The sequence below is a fragment of the Cydia splendana genome, chromosome 16 (assembly GCF_910591565.1).
Source record: "Cydia splendana chromosome 16, ilCydSple1.2, whole genome shotgun sequence".
Lineage (NCBI taxonomy): Eukaryota > Metazoa > Arthropoda > Insecta > Lepidoptera > Tortricidae > Cydia > Cydia splendana.
In genome coordinates this window covers 14,310,534-14,333,505 of record NC_085975.1, presented here as the reverse complement: position 1 = coordinate 14,333,505, position 22,972 = coordinate 14,310,534, and the positions used below count along the sequence as shown (strand labels likewise).

Below are 22,972 nucleotides of genomic sequence, written 5' to 3'. Positions count from 1 at the left end.
CAGACGGACAGACGGACAGACGGACAGCGGAGTCTTAGGAATAGGGTCCCGTTTTTACCCCTTGGGTACGGAACCCTAAAAAATGGCCTTATTCGAGCTTTACAACATTTGAAGAATATGCATATTTGTCAAATTTCAATGCCCTACCTTCAACGGTTTAGGCTTGACGTTATCCCTACACTATTATTTTGATATTATAAATGCGAAAGTAGGTACCTAACTCTTATCTGCATCTTCACGCTTAAACCGCTAAACCGATTTAGATGATACATATTTGGTATGTAGGTAGTATGAGGCTCGACGAAGGACACAGATTTTATCAATCATCATCATCATCATCCTACGCAGACGAAATAGGGCAGAAGCTAGTACCTGTCTGGCGCCTACTCTTTTATATATTTAGATTAATCATATACATAGATGTATATTGCGATAAAATCTTCTCTGCCTGTCTGCTAGTTTTATAAGAACTAACCGAACTAAGTACGTTACCTACCTACAAATATTTGCTTTCAAGATTAGGTACGACTAAATAAGTGGTTCATTTTGAACAGCTATTTTCATTAATTAAATGCATTAATTGAAATATGATCTTATAGTAAATTAAGCGGTAATTGTTAATTAATCAAGCAGCGCTGGCGGAATATTATTACTAAATTAGCACTGGAACAAGAGTGATAAATTGATATGATAATCCATTAATAAATTAGCTTACATCAGTGCAAGTTGCCTTAAGTAGGAGGCGCCACTACCACTTATCCATCACTATCTGGGGGTCTACCGCGAAACAAGAAAATCGAAATTTCGTTATCTAACCTCTGTATCACTCTTGCATATTCAAGCGATAAAGAGGCAGATAACTAAATCTCGATTTTCGCATTTCCCGGTAGACCCTTGTTAACAAACCGCCTTGATGCATCAATGTCATAATAAAATATGACATTGATGCATCAAGGCGGCGGTCTGTGAAAACTTGTCAAAAAACAGTTTAAGGCACGGCACAGTATGTATAAGTTACTCTATGGTTTACTATTAGCTAGCTTAGTGCTGCACTCTGGCGGCAGAACTTTGCAGTAATACGCCCTATTATGTCTCTCGTTATTGTGTGTCCTAACAATAGCAGGGTATAAACCCTTAACCAAGGTCTTATCGAAAAATAATTATATGATCGCGTGTACTTTTTAAGTTTTACAGGCGTATTCTAATTTTAATTTAAGGATATACATTTGATCTGGATTAGATATGGCTCGAATTCATATCCTATAATTAAAATTAGAATGCGTCAACTTTTTCGCACATAGTAGTAGTGTTTTTTTTTTGGGTTTTTATGTTGTTTGTTGTAGAAAACCCTCCGTCGTAGCACGGTGAACCATTTTTTTTTTCAATATTTTATTCTTGCAATAAGTCCAGCTACACAGTAAAATAGTACAAATATAGGTATACCTAAAAAATGTGTAACTACCTGCTATAAATAATATAATTCCTAGAAGCTGCTATTAATTTCTTTCCAATATTGCACCTCGGAAAAAAATGCTTTAAATGTAAAACCCCCAAATAAAATATAAATTTCATCATTATACTCAAAGTACCTACGCTTGTTTCTGTAGCGAGTGAGATTATACGGCTTTGCTTTCATAATGTAGGTACATGCTTTCACGAGAGACATATTAAGTCTCTATGCGTACATTTATGTGTTTCAATAGTCACATGTGTAACATTTTCTCTAGCTTTATTGCTTTGTCTTTGTAGCTATTATGTTTCTCAATTTTGTTGTGTTCTTTCTTATTCAGTCGTTAGACTCATGTTGCGAACGTTAAGTGTCGTAGCGTGAACTAATCTAGCCGTGGGCGAAATCGCATCAGCTGGGCCCTTTTGTTTCGCTGTTGCCTCGCGCAAGGCCCCCTATGGGGCGCGAGGCCTAGCCTAGCTACGCCACTGCAAACGTTAGGAGGAAAGGCCGTTTCTCCATCTTAGTCCGCATTTTCCTCTCTGGATATTGACATCATGGAAAATATATTTACATAACTTGATATATATTAACCACAGCTATGCCCCTACGTGTGATTTTTTCGTTTTTTTTATAATTTAAAAAAATAGGCGCGAAAAACAGATTTCATACAAGTTTTTACCTAACCTAACCTAACCTAACTTATAAAAATTAAAAAATCGGATCGGAAAAAAATCAAACGTAGAGGCATAGCTTTGGTTGATATATGTCCAAAAAAAGCCGGTCAAGTGCGAGTCGAACTCGCGTCCCAAGGGTTCCGTACTGCATACATTTTCGAACGAGCGAGCAAAGCGAAGTTCTTAAGTAGGTACATTCAACTGTTCATTCAATTGTTCCACACACGGGTGGCTAGGGGCACGCCCCGGCTTTTCCGTGTTTTTTAACTGAGCTATCAGAGGATAGTTAGTTACGCAATTATTATTTATTTTTTAATTTTTGCATTGGTTAGGCGTAGGTATCTCTGTTATTTCAAGGTAACAGGGCTATAACCGCGAAAATCGAAGTTCGCAAATTGTGGGCATTCTCTCTGTCACTCTAATTACGGTTTCATTGGAGTGAAAGAGAAATATCCCCTCAATTTGCGAACTTTGGTGTTTGGTGCACCTCTCTCGGATGCTTCAGGCCTTCGGCCCAACGCAGAGCTTGGCCTAGACCTCCGCACTAGCTGTCCACGCCACGTTTCACGTAAACAATTGCGGTTGTAGCCCTGATAGAGCTTATCCGCAATTTTTATTTTTAAGTCCGGCTCATGCTTAACTGCAGACTTCTTATATTACGTTTTTCCAGTAATCTACAGGTAAAAGAACTATTTATCGCGTTTTCCAAAATATACGCCCAGCAGTTTCGGAGCTAAAGCCTTCTCCTATATCTGGTAATTTTTGCCTAATATTTTCTTAAATAACTTGTACACTAGTTATTTAAAATTAATTATGTACCTAAACCTTTTACTCAGGTTGATCTTCTAGTTTTTATCACAAGAATTATCAAAATTCCCGTTATATAGTGGTTCTGCTCTGTTTTCACCTTAATAATCTAGTAATTATTTATAACGATTCGTTTCATAATTATATTAGGTATGTAGTTACGTTACATGTAAGTAGTTAGTGCGTCTGATTTCATGGAGCGGGCCCAATCGCTTAGCAAAATATAGAACAAAATCGACGATCTCCTTTGCAGGAAGCATGCACATGTCGGAGGCTCCGGGCCTTCAGGGCCTTCGACCTTCGCAATCAGACACGTACTATAATTGTTCTGTGTTTGAGCACTAACCTCCCGCAATTCGGCCTGCGGCCGTGCGTTTCAAAAAGCCTCTGGGGGACGCTTCGGGCCTTCGGCCCTACGCGTAGCGCGGCCGTCGGCCTTCTCAAAAGCCGTCCACACCACGTTTCACGTAAACCATTACGGCTGTGTCCCTAAAACAGCCCAACCGCGTTTATTTTTTTTACACACGCTTGACTGTAGATTTCTAATAGGTTTTCCTGTCATCTAGAGGTGAAGAACTATAATGTGTATTTTTTTCAAAATTCTAGTCCCAGTAGTATCGGAGTTAAGGGGGGGAATGGTATTTTTTTTGCATATTTTCTTAAATAACTTCTAAAATATTTCATACAAAATTAAAAAAAAAATTATATTTGAGATCCTCAAAATAAGCCCTTTCATTTAATATGTAACACGATATGGTTTGCCAAACTTTGTTTTTTAATTTTCTCATATTCCCCCTAAAAGTGCCCCCTATGCTAAAAATTAATTTATTTTTATTACATGTCCGTCTTTGGGTCACAGACTTCCATATGTATACCAAATTTCAACTTAATTGGTCCAGTAGTTTTGGAGCAAATAGGCTGTGACAGACGGACAGACAGACGCACGAGTGATCCTATAAGGGTTCCGTTTTTTCCTTTTGAGTTACGGAACCCTAAAAAGCGGCCAAGTGCGAGTCGGACTCGCCAATGAAGGGTTCCGTAGCAGCAAGTAACATAATAAAATTGTGGTTTACGATTTATGACGTATTAAAAAAAAAACTACTTTGTAGATCTCGTTTAAACCAATTTTCGGTGGAAGTTTGCATGGTAATGTACATCATATATTTTTTTTAGTTTTATCATTCTCCTATTTCAGAAGTTACAGTTACACACACATTTTACCACTTTCGAAGTGTCTCTCGTGCAAACTATTCAGTTTAGAAAAAAATGATATTAGAAACCTCAATATCATTTTTGAAGACCTATCCGTGTATCCTCCGGAGTATCTATCGGGTGGAACAGAACGAAGGACTTTTACGTAAACTGGGAATTGTTCAGACTACGTACTTTATTTTTCACTTATTAATCACGTTAATATTTCTAACCGTTTTTGAGATACAGTTTGTTAAACATTAGTGCGAAAATCTGTATGTTTCAACCCTAGCAAGTGGATCGTATGAATGACATGACATGTGTCAATTGAAAATGTAAATAACTTTGTAGGGTTGTCACTGATATAAAAATATTTCATTTTAATGATTTTGTTTTACTATTAAATCCAGCTTTACGATTATAATAACTCGATTGTAGATCACTTAGATAACACTATCCTTTCAGCTCAGCCTCTAGAAAATGTTCCACCCTGTATATACCCCACACGTATGGGTTTGATGAAAAAAAATGTTTGAGGTTCAGTTCTAAGTATGGGGAACCCCCAAAATTTATTGTTTTTTTTTCTATTTTTGTGTGAAAATCTTAATGCGGTTCACAGAATACATCTACTTACTTACCAAGTTTCAACAGTATAGTTCTTATAGTTTCGGAAAAAAGTGGCTGTGACATACGGACGGACAGACGGACAGACAGACAGACATGACGAATCCATAAGGGTTCCGTTTTTTGCCATTTGGCTACGGAACCCTAAAAATTGTGTCAATATATTTTCAATAAAGTTAATGGACTACGTTTATATAAAAAGGTTATTTCGCGCGGGCCCTCCTCTTTCGTCTTAATATTTAAAAAACTCTACGGAGGTAGAATGATTTAAAGGCCGGTTAACGGCTGACTGACTTTATTCGCTCGAAAAGATGGCACCATACAGTCAGCAGCAGAAGTTGCTAAGCGGGCCATGTGTTCAAAATGATCTTGACGCGACTTTATTGTTAAAAGAATAAGAACGGTCAAGGTCATTTTGAACACCTCGCCCGCTTAGCAACTTCTGCCGCTGACTGTACCTTCGGCCTATCGTTGAGTACATGGCGATACTTTTTGTCATTTAACAAATATAACACAACAGTGAAAAAATAAAGGATCAAAGTCAAATGGCGTTCTAAAAGTGTTAATCATTTGTATCGAAAGATGGCAGTATATGTACTGACTACATAATTTACTTTGACAATATTCCTCTATTTCAAATTCTCCTTGGTAGAATTAATTAAAGTAATAAAACCAATTTACTCGTACATGTTAAATTATTGGTTTTATCTGCCTCTGCCTTAGCAAGTAAAAAAGATTTTCCCTAAATCTTTATAAATTCATACAACAAATTAGATCACCTTTGAAAGTATAATGTACCCCTACCCCTACATTTACCCTGAGTTATCATTAAGCTTATGAAAAAATATATTGAAAAAGAGCTTCATTTCATAAACTAATATTAAAATAAAATAATGAAATATTTTTCTCGATTTTCCAAAGCAATTTTGATTAATATCCAACCTAATGAACCTAATTAAATGAATAAGTACATTAATTAATATTGACAGGTAGGTAGAATGATATATAAAATAACTTGAGTCATCTACAAAATTCTCCATTATCCACAATGATAAGTAGTGATAGTACCTACATACGACATGTTCCTACTTGTTTGTTATCGATTTTACTATTTAATTAATCGGCTTTAAGATATACATTTAAACAAGAAATATTAGCGCTAGCAGGCGTATAAACTGGCTTCTATTATACAGCGTGGAAATCCAATACGGGCCAATATTTAAACGGTGATTTGCATAGGGCGTAAGAAGTATATTGAGATAGATTTTGCTTAAAAATACAATAAAAATTTTAACCATACTATATAATTCAGCCCGCAATGTAATTCATCACACATGTTACGGGATACGAGCTTTTTGAAGTAACTGTCAACGCTTGTTGGTACTTACATATAGAAATATATTAAGAAAGTCGGAAAGTCTAATGCTCAACAAGTTCAACAACATAAGACTTACCGGTCGGTGCTACACCTATTGTCACTTGACAGTACTACTACTGCTACTTAAAGTACTGATAATTCCGCTACTCGATGCTAGATGTCGACTATGAAAATACTAATCTTTTTGGTACCAAAACTGATGTATGGAGTGAGCAATCTTGTCTTACTAAATTCTCTATGGTAATTACTATTAAAAAGCTAGTATCTCGTAATGTCATCTTATGTCTCTTAATATTTGCAGTACATTGCTGCTCGGTAAAAATTTTAAAATGAATTACGGGGTCATAATTAAGTGTAACTTCAAAAAGCTTATTAATTAATGGTTAGACGGATACATTCTATATCTGGTTTAATTTATTGCCCGTATTTTATTTACACACTGTATAGTAAAATTACTGCTATAAACATTTCAAATAACGTCGCAAGTAGCTTAATAATTCTATGTTATTATTCATAGTCTGTTCATAAGTTTTGAGACGACACATTTCATAAAATTAACGAAAGTTGATCAAATATTTTTCGAAATGTGTCATATTATTTGTATCTACTTAGATTTCACGGGCCTAGAACTAGAAATCCCGTTTTTTTGATAGGCTTGCGGTCTTTTGATAGGCTTGCGTGGGGATATAGAGGTAGATCCAACACGTAGAGGAAAATACTATGTACCTTCTTATGAAAGTGTCTTCCCCACCACAATACAGGCAAGGTAATTACATATTGCTTATTCAGCATAATAGTCGAAGCATTTCTCAATATTTCGGTGTATAATTTGATATTTCATCTATTACAATTTTCTTTTACTTACTTCCGATACTTTCCCGCCATTAAACATACCATTTTCGGTATGTGCCGGAACCCCTTAAATGCCAACATATCATATGACTATAATAAAAAATATAGAAGGCCATTTTAAATAAACTCAATTTAATTTAATTAATTATAGTGTACCTAGTTGTTAAATAAAAATATTAATGTAATCGTATAACATTTCAATAATCGAACTATGTATTTGAGTTTACAAGTTTACATTCGTCTCAAGACTTATGAACAGACGAGGTAGTCATATTTCTGTAAAACGTTTAGTACAGTCAGCAGCAGAAGTTGCTAAGCGGGCCAGGTGTTCAAAATGATCTTGACGCGACTTTATTGTTAAGAGAATAAGAGCGTGTCAAGGTAATTTTGAACACCTCGCCTGCTTAGCAACTTCTGCTACTAACTGTACATACCGATTAATTTGGCTACTCGAGTAAAGTTCAAAGGGCGGTCACTACTCTCTTAAAGGCTACCTTACATTTTTCCAATCTTTTGTTATTTTTAGAAATACCGACGCGACGGTACAATTTAATTTATTCTACAAGCATTCCAATTCATGAGAGTAAATAAAGAATCTAATCCCAAAGAGTTCACATAAATCACGAATGCTAACGGTCCATTAAGGATGACTCACGCTAGACCGGGCCGTGCCGACATGTCATTTGCTATGACGGCTGATCGGTGCATGATCACGTGGTGCTTTCCATAGAAAAGGAAGCGCCGGAAGCTCCGGCCCGGCCGCGGCCCGGTCTTGAGTGTGAGTCATACTTTAAGAGAAACCTCCTAGCTAAGAAACTCGCGAATGATAACGAAATTACATCAATGTTTTTTTTTGTATTTTTATATTAAAATTTTTCTTTTTTAAGTTCCAAAGAGGAAAAAAATAATGATACCATTCGATTATTTATACATTTTATTTAATTAAAATATTGTATAGCAACAATACATAAACGCAATATTTCACCGACAAAATCGCAATTTCCTTGTTTTCCATACATCGAAACGGCTTCTAACGTTACATGCTCTTTGACCATCATTTGTGACTTTAGACTATGGGTCCCATACAGACATCTGTGGCATATTTTATAAAGCTACAAGTTACAATTTACAAGCGGAAGTCTCTTTCTAACCCTATGTGTTAGAACGGTACTTCCGCTTGTAAATTGTAACTTGTAGCTTTATAAAATAGGCCACAGATCCTCAAAACAAACCTGATCGACAGATACCATTCGTAAAAAAATTTCAAATACCCTATTAGATATTATTTTGATGTCAAAATGCACGTCCGAATTTACCTCCACGCCAGACATCCCATAGCTACGAGTAGGGACGACCTATTTACGTAAGTACCTATTTGATTAGGTATTGATTACGTTACAGACTAATATTACAGAACAAAAGCTTTTTATAGAGAACATTAGGTAAATCAATATCTTATTTATGTAGTCTAACAACAAAGAAGACAAACAAAAGCAGGAATTCGGGATATAATTCCTTTGCCGAAGTTGGTAGGACAAGAGCTAACTTCCTTTACTAAACTTACGGCCGTATTCGAATAATGCCTATAAGATGTCACAGCGATACTATACAGATCTGTCAGTGTCAAAAGTGACGTTTTTGGTTGATGAAATTTCATTTTTAAATATAATTGAATGTAACATTAAATAAAAACACTAGAATCTCAATAACACAGCCGAAAGCAACGAATACAGTTTTCAATCCACTCGTTTGTAATTAAATTAAAATATGAATTGGTGTTTGGTTTTTTTTATTTCATTATCTTGTATATTAAATTACGGTAAAAAACATAGAATTGATTAAAAAAAGTGTAAAAATTTATATGGATAGCGATAGCTTCGTTCTTAACTCATCGTTGCATGTAAAAGAAGTGGATCGTAGGTAGTAATTGAATTCAATGTAGTTCTAGTGAAAAGGGGTACAAAGTCTCGCGCAGCGCAGGTTCAAAAGGGCATAAGTGCCGTGTACCACTTACACCCTTCTTCACCTAAGCTGCGCGGAACTTGTACTACTTTTCACTAGTGCCACAGCAATGCAAATGCGTCTAGAACATGTTGGGTCACGTCTGTAAGTATTAGATGGAATTTAAATTAACTGTCTGCGTCTTAACGACATCTTATTGAAAAGGATTTTTTTTAGAAATAGAAATATTTTACAAGCTTTTTATTAACTTGCAATGTAGTATATGTATACGTAGGTAGTATGAACTCCTTCAACTCATTATACAAGGAAAGATCCAAGGGAAAAGATCATCCGGACGAAGACGTAACTCATTACTCAAAAATCTCCGAACATGGTTCAAACAGAGCACACGCTCATTATTCCGCGCAGCTGTGTCTAAAGTTCGTATAGCCCTCATGATGGCCGACCTCCAGTAGGAGATGGCATTGGAAGAAGAAGAAGAAGTACCTACTTATGTATCTATGTATGAATGTAGGTTTGACTACGTTTGTACGGGTCAAATCTGGCAAGTTAAATTTTACCCACTTCCAATGAAGCTGAAAATTTGCATACATAAGTCAGGTGACAATACAATATTATGGTACCATCGAGCTGATCTGATCATGGAGACAGGAGGTGGCCATTATATTTTAACGTTTAAAATAACACTACATACGTATATTTGTATGTAAATATAGAACAGGCAGTTAGCGATAAAATTTGGTGCAAATCAGTGTTATTTTATTCCATCAAATTCCATTCTCTAAAAGCTATCGATAAGCCCTCTTCTTTATTTATATCCCTTTGTCGTCATTAGTTCTGTGAGGGTTTTTGTCTGATTTTGCCCTCTGTGTATTGTTACCAGCAAATAAATAAGCACTTTATTTACTTTTCTGTCTACTCGCCCGCGGCCGGACAACCATTGAAAAAACTTTTTTCACATCACCTATTCGAAAAAGGGCTTTTTCTTCCCCGCTAGGAGGGATCAAAGTGGCAATTTTCTTCCCTGCTAGAAGGGATCAAAGTAACACTTTTCTGTTCTAGGACACATTTTTTTAATTTTTTTAGTTTAATTAATATTTTTATTTTTAATTATCATAATTACCTGATCGGTGATGTGAAAAGCAGTATGTGTCACACGGTATCAAAATTATTTCGTCTTGGGCGTTAATACTTGAATCCCTCATTACGCTCAGGATTCAATGTACGCCCTTGAGGAAAATGTAATATTTTGATCCCTTGTAACACAAACTACTATTGCTCGTCAATTTATTTTTCACCACACCAGTTCGTAAAGGATGACTCACGTTAGACCGGGCCGTGCCCGGGCCGGAGCTTCCGGAGCGTCGTTTTCTATGGAAAGCACCACGTGATTACCTATCAGCCGTCATAGAAAATGGCATGTCGGACGCCTCGGCCCGGGCACGGCCCGGTCTAGCGTGAGCCATCCTTAAAGCTCTCTTTATTTGTCAAATACTGATGAGAAAGTTACATTTGATCCGCAAGATGCAAATTTTGATTGGTTCCTTCGTGTTGGCTGGTGAAATTGACTTTTTGGTATGTATTTTGAATAATAAATATTGAATAGTTGGCTTTCATTTGGATCTGATTTGTAATGTTTACGGTTTATATTTCACTTGCGTTGGTGTGGGGTAATAATTTTGTTTTCACATCACCTATTCGAAGAAGGCCTTTTTATTCCCCGCTAGGAGGGATCAAAGTGGCACTTTTCTTCCCTGCTAAGAGGGATCAAAGTTGTACTTTTCTGTTCTAGGACACGATTTTTTCTTTTTTTTGCAAACTATTTTTTTTTTGGTCAAATAATACATATTTTGGAACATAATAATTTCCTCATAGTTGATGTGAAAAGCAGTATGTGTCACACGGTATCAAATTTATTTTGTCTTGGGCGTTAACACTTGAATTCCTCATTACGCTCAGGATTCTACTTTAGAATCCATCGCTTCATTCAGGATTCAATGTACGCCCTTGACGGAAATATATCATTTTGATCCCTTGTAACTCAAACTACTACTGTCACTCGGTAGCAAATTTTGTTTAACTCTCATGCCTTAAAACTCCCGCAACGCTCAAAATTCCACTTTTCGAACCACTCGCCACGCTCGTGGTTTAATTTTGGAATCTTTCGTTTACTCGCAGCTCGAGAAGTTAAACAACAACTTTGCCCCCATGTAAAACAAAGAACTATTGCTAATTCACTGGAATAGAATGCAAAGTTCAGATGGACTAACGAGTAGCTAGAGCTACCCGGGCTCGAACAAACTTATTGTACTTAAACCAATATTAGTTCAAGACAGTTTCACTGGTTTATTAGGGTTCCGTACCCAAAGGGTAAAACGGGACCCTATTACTAAGACTTCGCTGTCCGTCCGTCCGTCCGTCTGTCTGTCACCAGGCTGTATCTCATGAACCGTGATAGCTAGACAGTTGAAATTTTCACAGATGATGTATTTCTGTTGCCGCTATAACAACAAATACTAAAAACAGAATAAAATAAAGATTTAAATGGGGCTCCCATACAACAAACGTGATTTTTGACCAAAGTTAAGCAACGTCGGGAGTGGTCAGTACTTGGATGGGTGACCGTTTTTTTTTTGCATTATGGTACGGAACCCTACGTGCGCGAGTCCGACTCGCACTTGCCCGGTTTTCTTTATACCTACCTCTCGCGTTGAAACGAAGTAACGAAGTAGATGTAGAAGTAGTAAACGAAGTAGGGCAATTCGCCAGTAACTGGACACCGGCCAATAACTAAAAATGAATTCTATTCACCTATAAACAGAATTCATTTTAGTATAAGGTTTCAATAAGTCATAAGTCATTTATTCATAAAACCAATTTACACGTTATATATAGAACATATTTACAATATGCCGTGAACAAACAAAAACTCAATTTGAAATAAATCTAACATCACATCATTACATTACATAACTGGCCAGCCTTCAATAACTAGCCACCTTATACTAAATGAATTTTGTTTATAGGTGAATATAATTCATTTTTAGTTTAGGGTGCAGGGTGGCTGACCCTATCTGTCACGTACATATTAAAATGTTTGTAGGTACACATTTTTTGTAAGTTTAGCACACTAATTTATTTATTTAGAAATGGTAATAAAAATACGGGAAAAACATATTTCTTCAATTATTTTAGCGCAACCAAAAGCGACTTGACGAAACTATCATACGGAATACGGACCATCATTTGCCGCGAGAAGTTTATTGAGGTGTGATTCTGACAATGAAAATGTATCCCTAAACTAAAATTCCATATTATTTTCAAGGTGCAAAAAACTAGTGGCCACACAACAACAACAACAACAAGTTTTCATGAAGTTTTTTCTTTTAAAGTTAAACTCCGGAACTTTCTGCTAATGCTAGATAAACAAAAATAGAGTAACTGACTGTATTTAAAATAAATTATTTCACGCCATGCATGAAATAAAGCACCAGAAGATGAATAGAGAAACGTAGACAGCAGTTATATTAAGACACAATTTCTATTTTATAAATTGTATAGAAGTATAAAGAGTAGGTAGCTTGACCATGACGTCATTGTGTAATGTTTCATATAAATTCCATATCGTTTTGACAGTTCGAAAAAAGATACTAATTTGACTAATAGTCAAATACCCTATTGTAGCACTTAGGCAACCGTGCCAACAAATAAACATACACGCACTCACACACATACACATACGAGCGCGACAAAAGCACATACATATGGGTAATATATAAAATTAATAGCCTTATAATTTATACTGTTTTAATAAACCTTATAATTAGTTTTAGTATTAGTTTTAGTTTTAGCTTTCATCTTTTACAAGGCCTCACTGAAAATTAGCGTCACGTTGTGTGTCCTAAGATACACAACGTGACAAGAAGCTGAGTGAGGACCTTATGGCACAAATATTTATGTTCTAAATGAATTTAGTTTTGTGTTATTTTGTGCTAATAAACATTTCTTATGAATGTTTTGTCCCCAGGTGACGTTCCTAATGATGCCGCTGGAGATCGCGTGGGCGGGCACCGTGCAGTGGCTGGCCGGCGACCTCATGTGCCGCCTCATGATGTTCACGCGCACCTTCGGCCTCTATCTGTCCAGCTTCGTGCTCATCTGCATCGCTGTTGATAGGTGAGTGATGACGCGTGGGCGGGCACCGTGCAGTGGCTGGCCGGCGACCTCATGTGCCGCCTCATGATGTCCACGCGCACCTTCGGCCTCTACCTGTCCAGCTTCGTGCTCATCTGCATCGCTGTTGATAGGTGAGTGATGACGCGTGGGCGAGCACCGTGCAGTGGCTGGCCGGCGACCTCATGTGCCGCCTCATGATATCCACGCGCACCTTCGGCCTCTACCTGTCCAGCTTCGTGCTCATCTGCATCGCTGTTGATAGGTGAGTGATGACGCGTGGGCGGGCACCGTGCAGTGGCTTGTCGGCGACCTCATGTGCCGCCTCATGATGTCCACGCGCACCTTCGGCCTCTACCTGTCCAGCTTCGTGCTCATCTGCATCGCTGTTGATAGGTGAGTGATGAACAACTGTAGTTTTTCACCACGTCGGTGGCAATCAAGCATACGGCCCGCCCGATGGTAAGCAGTTGCAGTAGCCTATGGACGCCTGCAACTACAGGGGTGTTACATGCGCGCTTTAAACACCTGTACACTCCTTTTTTGAAGAAACTCATCATAATTAATTTTCTGCCTACCATACATATGATACCTACTCGTACATGTGACCTAAGTACATAATAAAATTGCAGATCCCGTCAATGTAAATAACACAAGTTTTGAATGAAATGTCAGTTGCGCCCTTCTTTCTACTGGTAGTAGAACCTCATTATTAATGGAGCTCATTTATTTTTAGTCTTTTTACTTTTTCCGCTAATAAAATAATGATTGAAGAAATCAGTAGGTAGGTACGCGTGAAGAACTGAGTATAATAGCTAACCTACGCATGATCAAAATAGGTACACAAAGGAAACACAAGTTAACATAAAGGAAACGAACGCCTATTACCAATTATTATAATTACACTCTTTGAAAATAAAATGCTTTTTTCTTTTGAATCGCGTTTGACGCCGGCCAAAAGCGTTTTGTACCTACTTTCAGCGGCCGCGTGCGACATTTATACCTTGATCTCTTTATGGGGCATTATCTATGAAAAGGGACCTTATTGTCGATGGCGCTTACGCCGCACACCGTCGCGCGGCATTGAATTTATATCGGAGTATCGTTCATAATGGCGTAAGTGCCATCGACAATAAGGTCCCTTTTCATAGATAACGTCACATTTAAGAGGGAGCTGGGTCAAAATTATTTTCATTTCTCATGCTCTGAAAGATGGTCATTGTTGTTTTAAAAGGTGTGCAGAAAATGTTACGTTTCAGCACTATAGCATTTTAGGTTCCAAGTACGATGTTATTAATTTTTTTACGATAAGCAATTGAAATTTGGGTATAAATGGATTTGTACTCCCCGTTCCTTAAATAACGATACTTTTGCCTAAATTGTTAATTGAAAGTACCCTCAAAAATTACTATAAAAATTTACACTTAGTCATGTTTAAAAAAAAAACATGCATTTTACTTTCCTCGTATTCGAAATGAAAAGTAGAGTGTTTAACTCGGGTGAAAGGCATCATTTCATCCCTTAGTTAACAATCTAGTATTTCGTTGTCTACCTTTTTGTCCTTAAAAAATTTTGTGATTAATTTTTCTCAAGACCATTATAATTTACAGCTAGAAAGACACGCATTTTTATTTATTTGATAAAAGACAAAAATTGAAGCGTGACAGAGTGGTCAGTAACAAGAGAACGAAAAGAGTTTAGTTTAAACCCGGCTAACGCAAAATTGTATTGTGTAATTTTGAACCTAGACTACATTTGCTAGTCCAGTGATCCTATAAGGGTTCCGTTTTTTCCTTTTGAGGTCCGGTCCGGAACCCTAAAAAACACGAAAATATGTCTAACTCTCATTTATTTTAAATTGTATATCCCTATCACCTATAATTACCAATGGATATGTAATTTTAGTATAAAATAGCTAGTATTTTTAGCTTTACTACTAGTATAAAATAGGTATAATATAGCCGAGAGATCAGACAAGCAAAATTTGAAAAATAAGTATTAAATAAATGAACGAAATCAATTAACATTTTCAGAGTAATTGAGATAAAAGTTAAGAACCCACGCAGAGGCCAATTCTTCCGTCGCTTGTTTCGCGCGGCGCGCCATATCTTTTATTTCCTTCTATAGTCTGTATCTTTAGGTATTTAAATAAAAGTAAACAAAGAATTTGTACATTACCGGGTCATTATAACATTTATTGGTTAACCAACCAAATACAAAACCTGGATCTGTCCCTGAACGGACTGACTTTAACCGACATTATTTGATCATGTATTGTTTTCATCTACCTTCCGCTGGCTTAAGGTGCCATTTGAGGGTAGATTTTGTTTACTTTTATTTAAATACCTAAAGATAGAGAGTATAATTTCTTGACTTTACGCCCCCTCTTAATCATATTCTAACAACATAATAATATAACAAACTTATAAATTACTTAATTTAAACAGGAATGCGGCCAGTGTCCTGGGAACAAGCCTCAGGCTAATTATTATTATTCTTTATCCTTTATTTATTTGAATTCTTAGGCTAGGTGATTTATAATATGAATATAAAAGTAAAATATAAAAACACTTACAAAACAATAAAAAATACATAATTATAAACACATTATAAAAAACCTAACCTAGGTTGCCGCCGGCAGCGGGGCTTGGCCCAAGCTGCCGGTGGTCAGGGCCGCAGAGTGAGGAACCGACGTACTATACGCGCCGTGTCCAAAATTACCGCCTTCTGCATCTGACCCTTAAATTGATCCAACCACCCAGCGAGAGTCTCTCTAGGTGTTGGTCGAGACTCTTCGCTATGAGACCGTTCGCTGACACAACTATCGGAACAATGATCATCGAGTCAACATTATTATTATTATTTGTATCTCCTTGGATATCACGGGCCTATAATCCCGGTTTTTTGATAGGCTTGCGTGGGGACACAGATCCAACACGTAGAGGCCCCTTGGAGAGCTTTTATGTCATGTAGAACGCCTGCTGGAACCCGTTCACAGGTGCAACAATAGACACCCATGAACCGGTCTCAGCAGGCATTGGGACTATTGTAGAAAAAGAGAACAGTATACCGGTCTATGGATTGAAGTTTGGGTGGACTATGAGACTGGGTTATTACAAAGACGTACGGACACCTGCCATAACAATGTTTACACAAGTTATCGAGGCAGGTGGTGACTTGCCGCGCACTAGATGGGCCCCTGAAACTGCCGTCGGGAAGACGACCAGGAGCAACATCGGTGTGAGCGGCTCAGGGGTGTCGAGAGGTGTGCGCCGCTTTCTACCCAGTGGCTGTTAACAGCCACTGTGCCAACTCGCGTCTTATGCATCTTTCACTTCCACCCCTGGAGCATATAGCTCTAACGACTTCTCTCTGGACGGCCAATTAAGGCAAGCCAGAGCTGAGAGTCCTGCGGGTCCCCTTGGGGTCCACTCCGACCGACGAAGACACGCCGGAGACGGAGACCCTGACCGACTCTCGGGAGCACTCGGGTCCGTGGGGTCGTTACTTCCCAACAGCTCGCCACAAGCTGCCCTGCGGGCTTATTATTATTATTTGGAACCTGTCGTGTCCCACTGCTGGGCAAAGGCCTCCCCCCAATTTCTCCACAAATCTCTGTCCAGTGCTATGTCTGGCCACTCCTTTAAAAAGGAGTCTAGTTCATCCCGCCATCGCCGGCAGGGTCTGCCAGGTCCCCGATTTGAGTTTTCGGGCTCCCACTCTGAAGTGATTTTGCCCCACAACTCATTCGGCATTCGGCAGACGTGACCAGCCCAGTCCCATTTTAGCTTGGCCGCCTTCCGAGCTACATCGACAATTTGGGTCTTGGAGCGTAGCGTGGTGTTCCGGACTCGATCCAGCAATTTGACACCTAATATGCTACGCTCCATGGCTCGTTGGCAAACCCCGAGTCTGGACTTCTGAGGACACAGGCTAATTTAGGTTTAGATTATGATAATTCCCTAATTGAGCAATAATTGTGTTACCTATAAGTGGAAACTGTTCTGGCTATTGTATTAACGTAATTTCTTAAACTATATGTGTAATTTAAATTTAAACAGTAGATACCTACTTATATTATAAATAAAATAACCATTTAGGCTACAGTAAATAAAAGTTTCACGAGCAATTTAGGATGACTCACGTTAGACCGGGCCGTGGCCGGGTCGGAGCTTCAGGAGCTTCGTTTACTATGGAAAGCACCACGTGATCATCGATCACACGTCATAAAGTCTATTTTTTTAATCGGTAGACTAAACTGACATTTCATAATATGAACATAAAATGTCATTTCATACTATGAAATGTCATTTTAGTCTACCGAATAAAAAAATAGACTTTAGTAAATGACATGTCGGACGCCCCGGTCCGGGCACGGCCTGGTCTAACGTGAGTCATCCTTTAAGCCTAACACCAGTTACACAAGACCACAGAAAGTGTTATTCTGAATGAAAACCCAAAAACCGAGGGATGAGCGGTGTAACCCGATAAGTTGTGCAAATGGGTTATTGAAATTAGAACTATATGTGACGTGCGTAGAGTTCTTATTTAAGTGACAAAATACTTATAGAGACTTATCGAGTTTGACCGCCCATCCCTCGAAACTTTCTGCAAATAACACGATACTTACTCATCTGGACAATATTGGACTGGCTGAAATATTTACTCAGGATTATTTATAGCCACTGCCAAATTTAATTAAAATGGAAAACGTACACAAATCTCGTAAACTAAAGTTCTCATTAAATTTGTTAATATTTTTTTTAATTGGATATTTTCAATCGTTCGTCTTTATTAATTAACTAGCTGTGCCCGCGGCTCCGCCCGCGTGTAATTCGGTCTGTGTCAGTAAGCGGCTAATTTCTAATCCTAATGTCTCTCCCTCTCCCCTGGAGGCGGAACTTGAAGTAAAGTTGACATAATATGGATATGCTAGAGGACTGAAGCCCAGATAAAATATTTTACAATTAGGTAGCACTAAATAAAACTACACTCCAAAATCAATAGTTTTATTCGCCCTTATTCAAATTTTACACGTGATTTAAACTTAGAGAATATAACCAAACGGAGTGGTCATTAACAGGTGTTCCCCTCTGTCGAAAATAGGCGGCCAATGGTCAACCGACGTCAGAAAACGTTCGCAAAAAACGCCAGACTATTTTGTACCGAAAATTATAGACATGGCGTCTCCGTTGGTTATATTCTCTAAGGATTTAAACGACAGAGTAGTAGGTGAATATCGGACGATATAGTAAGGTATACGCGCGTGAGCGAAAGCGAAGCGGCCTGCCTGGCTAGAGCGCCACTTACCGTGGTCTTCTTCAGACTCCTGAGGAAGACTACGTTCCCCTTGTAACCTCAATGCGATCAGATTTTTTTCGGGAAGGCATGGTAATGCGTATAAAATGCGAGTCCCAAATCGTTTGACTCCGCAAACGACCAGTCGGCCGGATTAAGATATTTTGATGGCCTAAGTATTTCTAGACCATGGTGCCCCCTCTCCCTAGGGTCATCAAGATTACATTGAATTTTTTTAGTAAATTGAGTGACGTTCATTGCTGCATTTCAGCTGAAAATGGAAATCAGTCACATCATTTTATCACGAAAATTGACAGTGCCGCAGCAGTAAAGTTGCAACAGAGTACCTAATGCTGCTGCAGGCGCCACCCAAATGTCACCTTTATTATAAACATCTTAGAATGTTATTGAAAACGCGAGCGAAGCGAGCGCGAAAATTTTTTCATATAAAAACGCAATTTGATAGACAGTTGTACATTTTTACTTTTAGTATGGAAATTAGTCACATCATTTTATCACGAAAATTGACAGTGCTGCAGCAGTAACGTTGCAACAGAGTAATGCTGCTGCAGTCCCCACCCGAATATCACCTTTATCATATCTTAGAAAGTAATTGAAAACGCGAGCAAAGCGAGCGCGACAATTTTTCGATATAAAAACGCAATTTGATAGACAGTTGTACATTTTTACTTTTAGTATGGAAATCAGTCACATCATTTTATCACGAAAATTGACAGTGCTGCAGCAGTAACGTTGCAACAGAGTAATGCTGCTGCAGTCCCCACCCGAATGACATCTTAATAATATCTTAGAAAGTGATTGAAAACGCGAGCGAAGCGAGCGCGAAATTTTTTCGATATAAAAACGCAATTTGATAGACAGTTGTACATTTTTACTTTTAGTATGGAAATCAGTCGCATCATTTTATCACGAAAATTGACAGTGCTGCAGCAGTAACGTTGCAACAGAGTAATGCTGTTGCAGTCCCCACCCGAATGACATCTTAATCATATCTTAGAAAGTTATTGAGAACGCGAGCGAAGCGAGCGCGACAATTTTTCGATATAAAAAAACGCAATTCGATAGACAGTTGTACATTTTTACTTTTAGTATGGTAATCAGTCACATCATTATATCACGAAAATTGAATGTCACCTTTATCATATGATAGAAAGTTATTTAAAACGCGAGCGAAGCGAGTGCGAAAATTTTTCGATATAAAAAACTCATTTTGATTGACAGTTGTATATTTTTACTTTTAGTGTGGAAATCAGTCACATCATTTTATCAGGAAAATTGACAGTGCTGCAGCAGTAACGTTGCAACAGAGTACCTAATGCTGCTGCAGTCGCCACCCGAATGTCACCTTTATCATATCTTAGAAAGTTATTGAAAACGCGAGCGAAGCGAGCGCGACAATTTTTCGATATAAAAAAACGCAATTCGATAGACAGTTGTACATTTTTACTTTTAGTATGGTAATCAGTCACATCATTATATCACGAAAATTGAATGTCACCTTTATCATATGATAGAAAGTTATTTAAAACGCGAGCGAAGCGAGCGCGAAAATTTTTCGATATAAAAAACCCATTTTGATAGACAGTTGTATATTTTTACTTTTAGTGTGGAAATCAGTCACATCATTTTATCAGGAAAATTGACAGTGCTGCAGCAGTAACGTTGCAACAGAGTACCTTATGCTGCTGCAGGCGCCACCCGAATGTCACCTTTATCATAAACATCTTAGAATGTTATTGAAAACGCGAGCGAAGCGAGTGCGAAAATTTTTCGATAATTTTTGGTGCCCCCTAGACATGGTGCCCTAAGCAAGTGCTTATTTTGCTTAAAAGGGTTAATCCGGCACTGCAAATGACAGAGGTCAATGTTTTTTTTTCAAAGTACCCACCTTCGTCGCCATTATTAAGTGCTTAAGGAGGCGATACGTATGAATATGGATTTGATATGGATGCGATATAATTACGATTAGGTATAATTCATGACGGAGAAAATAAATAATTTTATGCAATTATACGCGTGTTGATATGTGTATGTGTGTTTATTTTACCACTTCGTAACTGTGTAAACCCATTTTTAGTTTTCTTGGTTACTTAATGTTTACTCAGCTCCCCAAAAGATGGCACTGTGCAATGAGGGGCAATTAATTTACTGTCGTTTAATTTTGTTGTATTATTAAATCAACACAATTATTCAATTAAATTTGTTGATATCCGTACGATTGATTGAAATTTTAGAAAAGGGGTCTTCTAAACTTAGAGTTAATCTGGCAAAATCCTTCCTCGGTGACTTATTTATGTCACATCGTATTAAATTCAGCGCCATCTGTTAGTTTACCAGGGTACTCTATAGTGTAAGAACATATTTGAAAAAAGTTTGCCTCTCCTTCCTAAGTAGCGCCATACGATTCAGGGGCAAACTTAAGTCAATCGAGTGTTGTGGCTACCCCCCCTTTTAGGGGTTGAATTTTTATAGCCTATAACCTGGCCGGGGATTTTCTCGACAGATTAGTAAAGTTTTCATCAAAATCCGTTCAGCCGTTTTCACGTGATGCGCGTTCAAATAAACAGACAAACAGATAAACAGACAAACAGACAAAAATTCTAAAAACTGTTGGAACGTGTTCTGTTATCAATTCTAAGTATCCCCAGCCAACTTTTTTTCAAATATCTTCCATGTACAGACTTTCGACCCTCTTCAGCTTTATTATATGTATAGATAGTAGATTGTTAACCAAGGGATGAAAGACACTCATTTCTGCCGAGGTTGTTTACCACTCGCTTTACTCTACAAGCGTTGGCAGTGAATGTGTTAAAAGCAGGGCTATAACCGCGAAAATCGAAGTTCGCAAATTGCGGGCATTTTTCTCTGTCACTCTAATTACGCCTTCATTGGAGTAAAAGAGAAAGATCCCCGCAATTTGCGAATTTCGGTTTTCGCGGTAGCCCCTCAGTTTTGGCTGGGGCTTTACGAATAGCCTCCTAAGGCCCAAGGTCCTTCCTAAAGTACCTCTTCAGATCGATAAAATTTAAATCCTATTTAATTGTTTCTTTACTTTTCTTTACTTTTATTTAAATACCTAAAGATACAGACTATAGTTTTCCCCGTACTTAGTAGGCAGATAGTGCCCACCTATGGAACTGTCCCCTCTTCTACGAACAATGTAGCTTTAGTATATTTTTTCTTTAGGTAATTTGCCATATTTGCTGTTCAGTTCGTTAAGAAAATAAAATAAAAGGGCTCCGGTGTTCTAAAATTGTGACGTGGGATAGACAGGCTAACAATTCAAACTCACATGGTGACATCAAAATGGTTTCTAACTGATGTCAGTCGCGTGTTCATTTCGCTCTTACTACTGTCCATGTATTGGCGCAAGGGAGACGGGAAATCAATTTTCTGTCGTAATACAAGTTTGAATTTGCCGCCGGCCGTCACGTATTCTCAAAGCTTGTACCTTTTAAGGTAATGAGGACGTTCATTTAAAATTCTTGAGCTTCATCATTCAGAAAGGGGTTGTGCGGGGCGGTGCAGACTCCGTATGGAGGCAGAGGCGACGCCCTTGCACATCCTCACAGAGTGCCCTTGCCTAATGCGCACTCGTGACTTAATCCTGGGCGGACACATATTGCGCCCGGAGGAGTTAAAGTCTCTCGAGATCAAAAAGATCCTGCAGCTGTTTGAAGCTTTGGAGCCTTATATAGCCCCTAACACGAAGAAGAAGAAGAAGGGGTTGTGCATAAATCACGCGAGGTGTTTTCGGCTACTTTTTAAATTTACTTTGTCGATATCATTTTGTTAGGTACCGCTCCACATTCGGAAATGAGGCCTTTTCTCTCTACCTTTACGTTAACTGCGTCATTTGGGTTGCCTTTGAAACAAGCCTTTGAATTCGTATGTCGGAGTTAATGTCATTTTTTTATACATAAAAAATAAACGCAATTCAATCCGAAAAGGCATATTTTCAGCTTGAATTGCGTTTATTCTGCCAAAATGAGGAAGCGACAGAGGAGAGTGTTTTGAATGGCATATTTCAATTAACACGAAGATTCTGTTCTCGACAGAGTAACTAGGCACGTATTTAGATACTTTAAGAGACTTGTCATGTTTTCAAACGAGACGTTAGAATCGGATACAAGCCGCTTTTGTGGTTTAATTAACAGGAATTTATCATTATTATACAGTCATTATTAATCACATTGGTGTTACAAAGTATAAGTACATACCTACTTAATACCTATAACATTATTAACACGATAACGTTTTGAAACATTTGTGACAATTTGTTAGATGTTTGAAATGTGGGGTAGGAGCATTTAATATATAGGTACAGTTACCAAAATATGCACTATACAGAATATACAGATATTATTATTATTTTTCATTGATATGTGTTAAATTTGTTAAATGTCAAAAAGTATCGCCATCTAATCGAGGATAGGCCAAAAGTATGGTGCCATCTTTTTGACCGATGGCTCCATACCTTTGGCATACTTACTATCATTTGTGTCGAAAGATGGCAGTAAATGTACTGACTACATAGTTTAC

The 22,972-nt window shown here is 37.9% G+C and overlaps 1 protein-coding gene across 1 annotated transcript in view; it reads left to right on the top strand.

Moving 5' to 3' along the window:
* Positions 1-22,972, top strand: part of LOC134798384 (adipokinetic hormone/corazonin-related peptide receptor variant I-like) — a 141,817-nt gene that overhangs the window by 88,589 nt on the left and 30,256 nt on the right. The window contains exon 4 of the mRNA XM_063770800.1: positions 12,966-13,114. Coding sequence (XP_063626870.1) covers positions 12,966-13,114 — 149 coding nt within the window. The remainder of the gene's footprint in view (positions 1-12,965; positions 13,115-22,972) is intronic.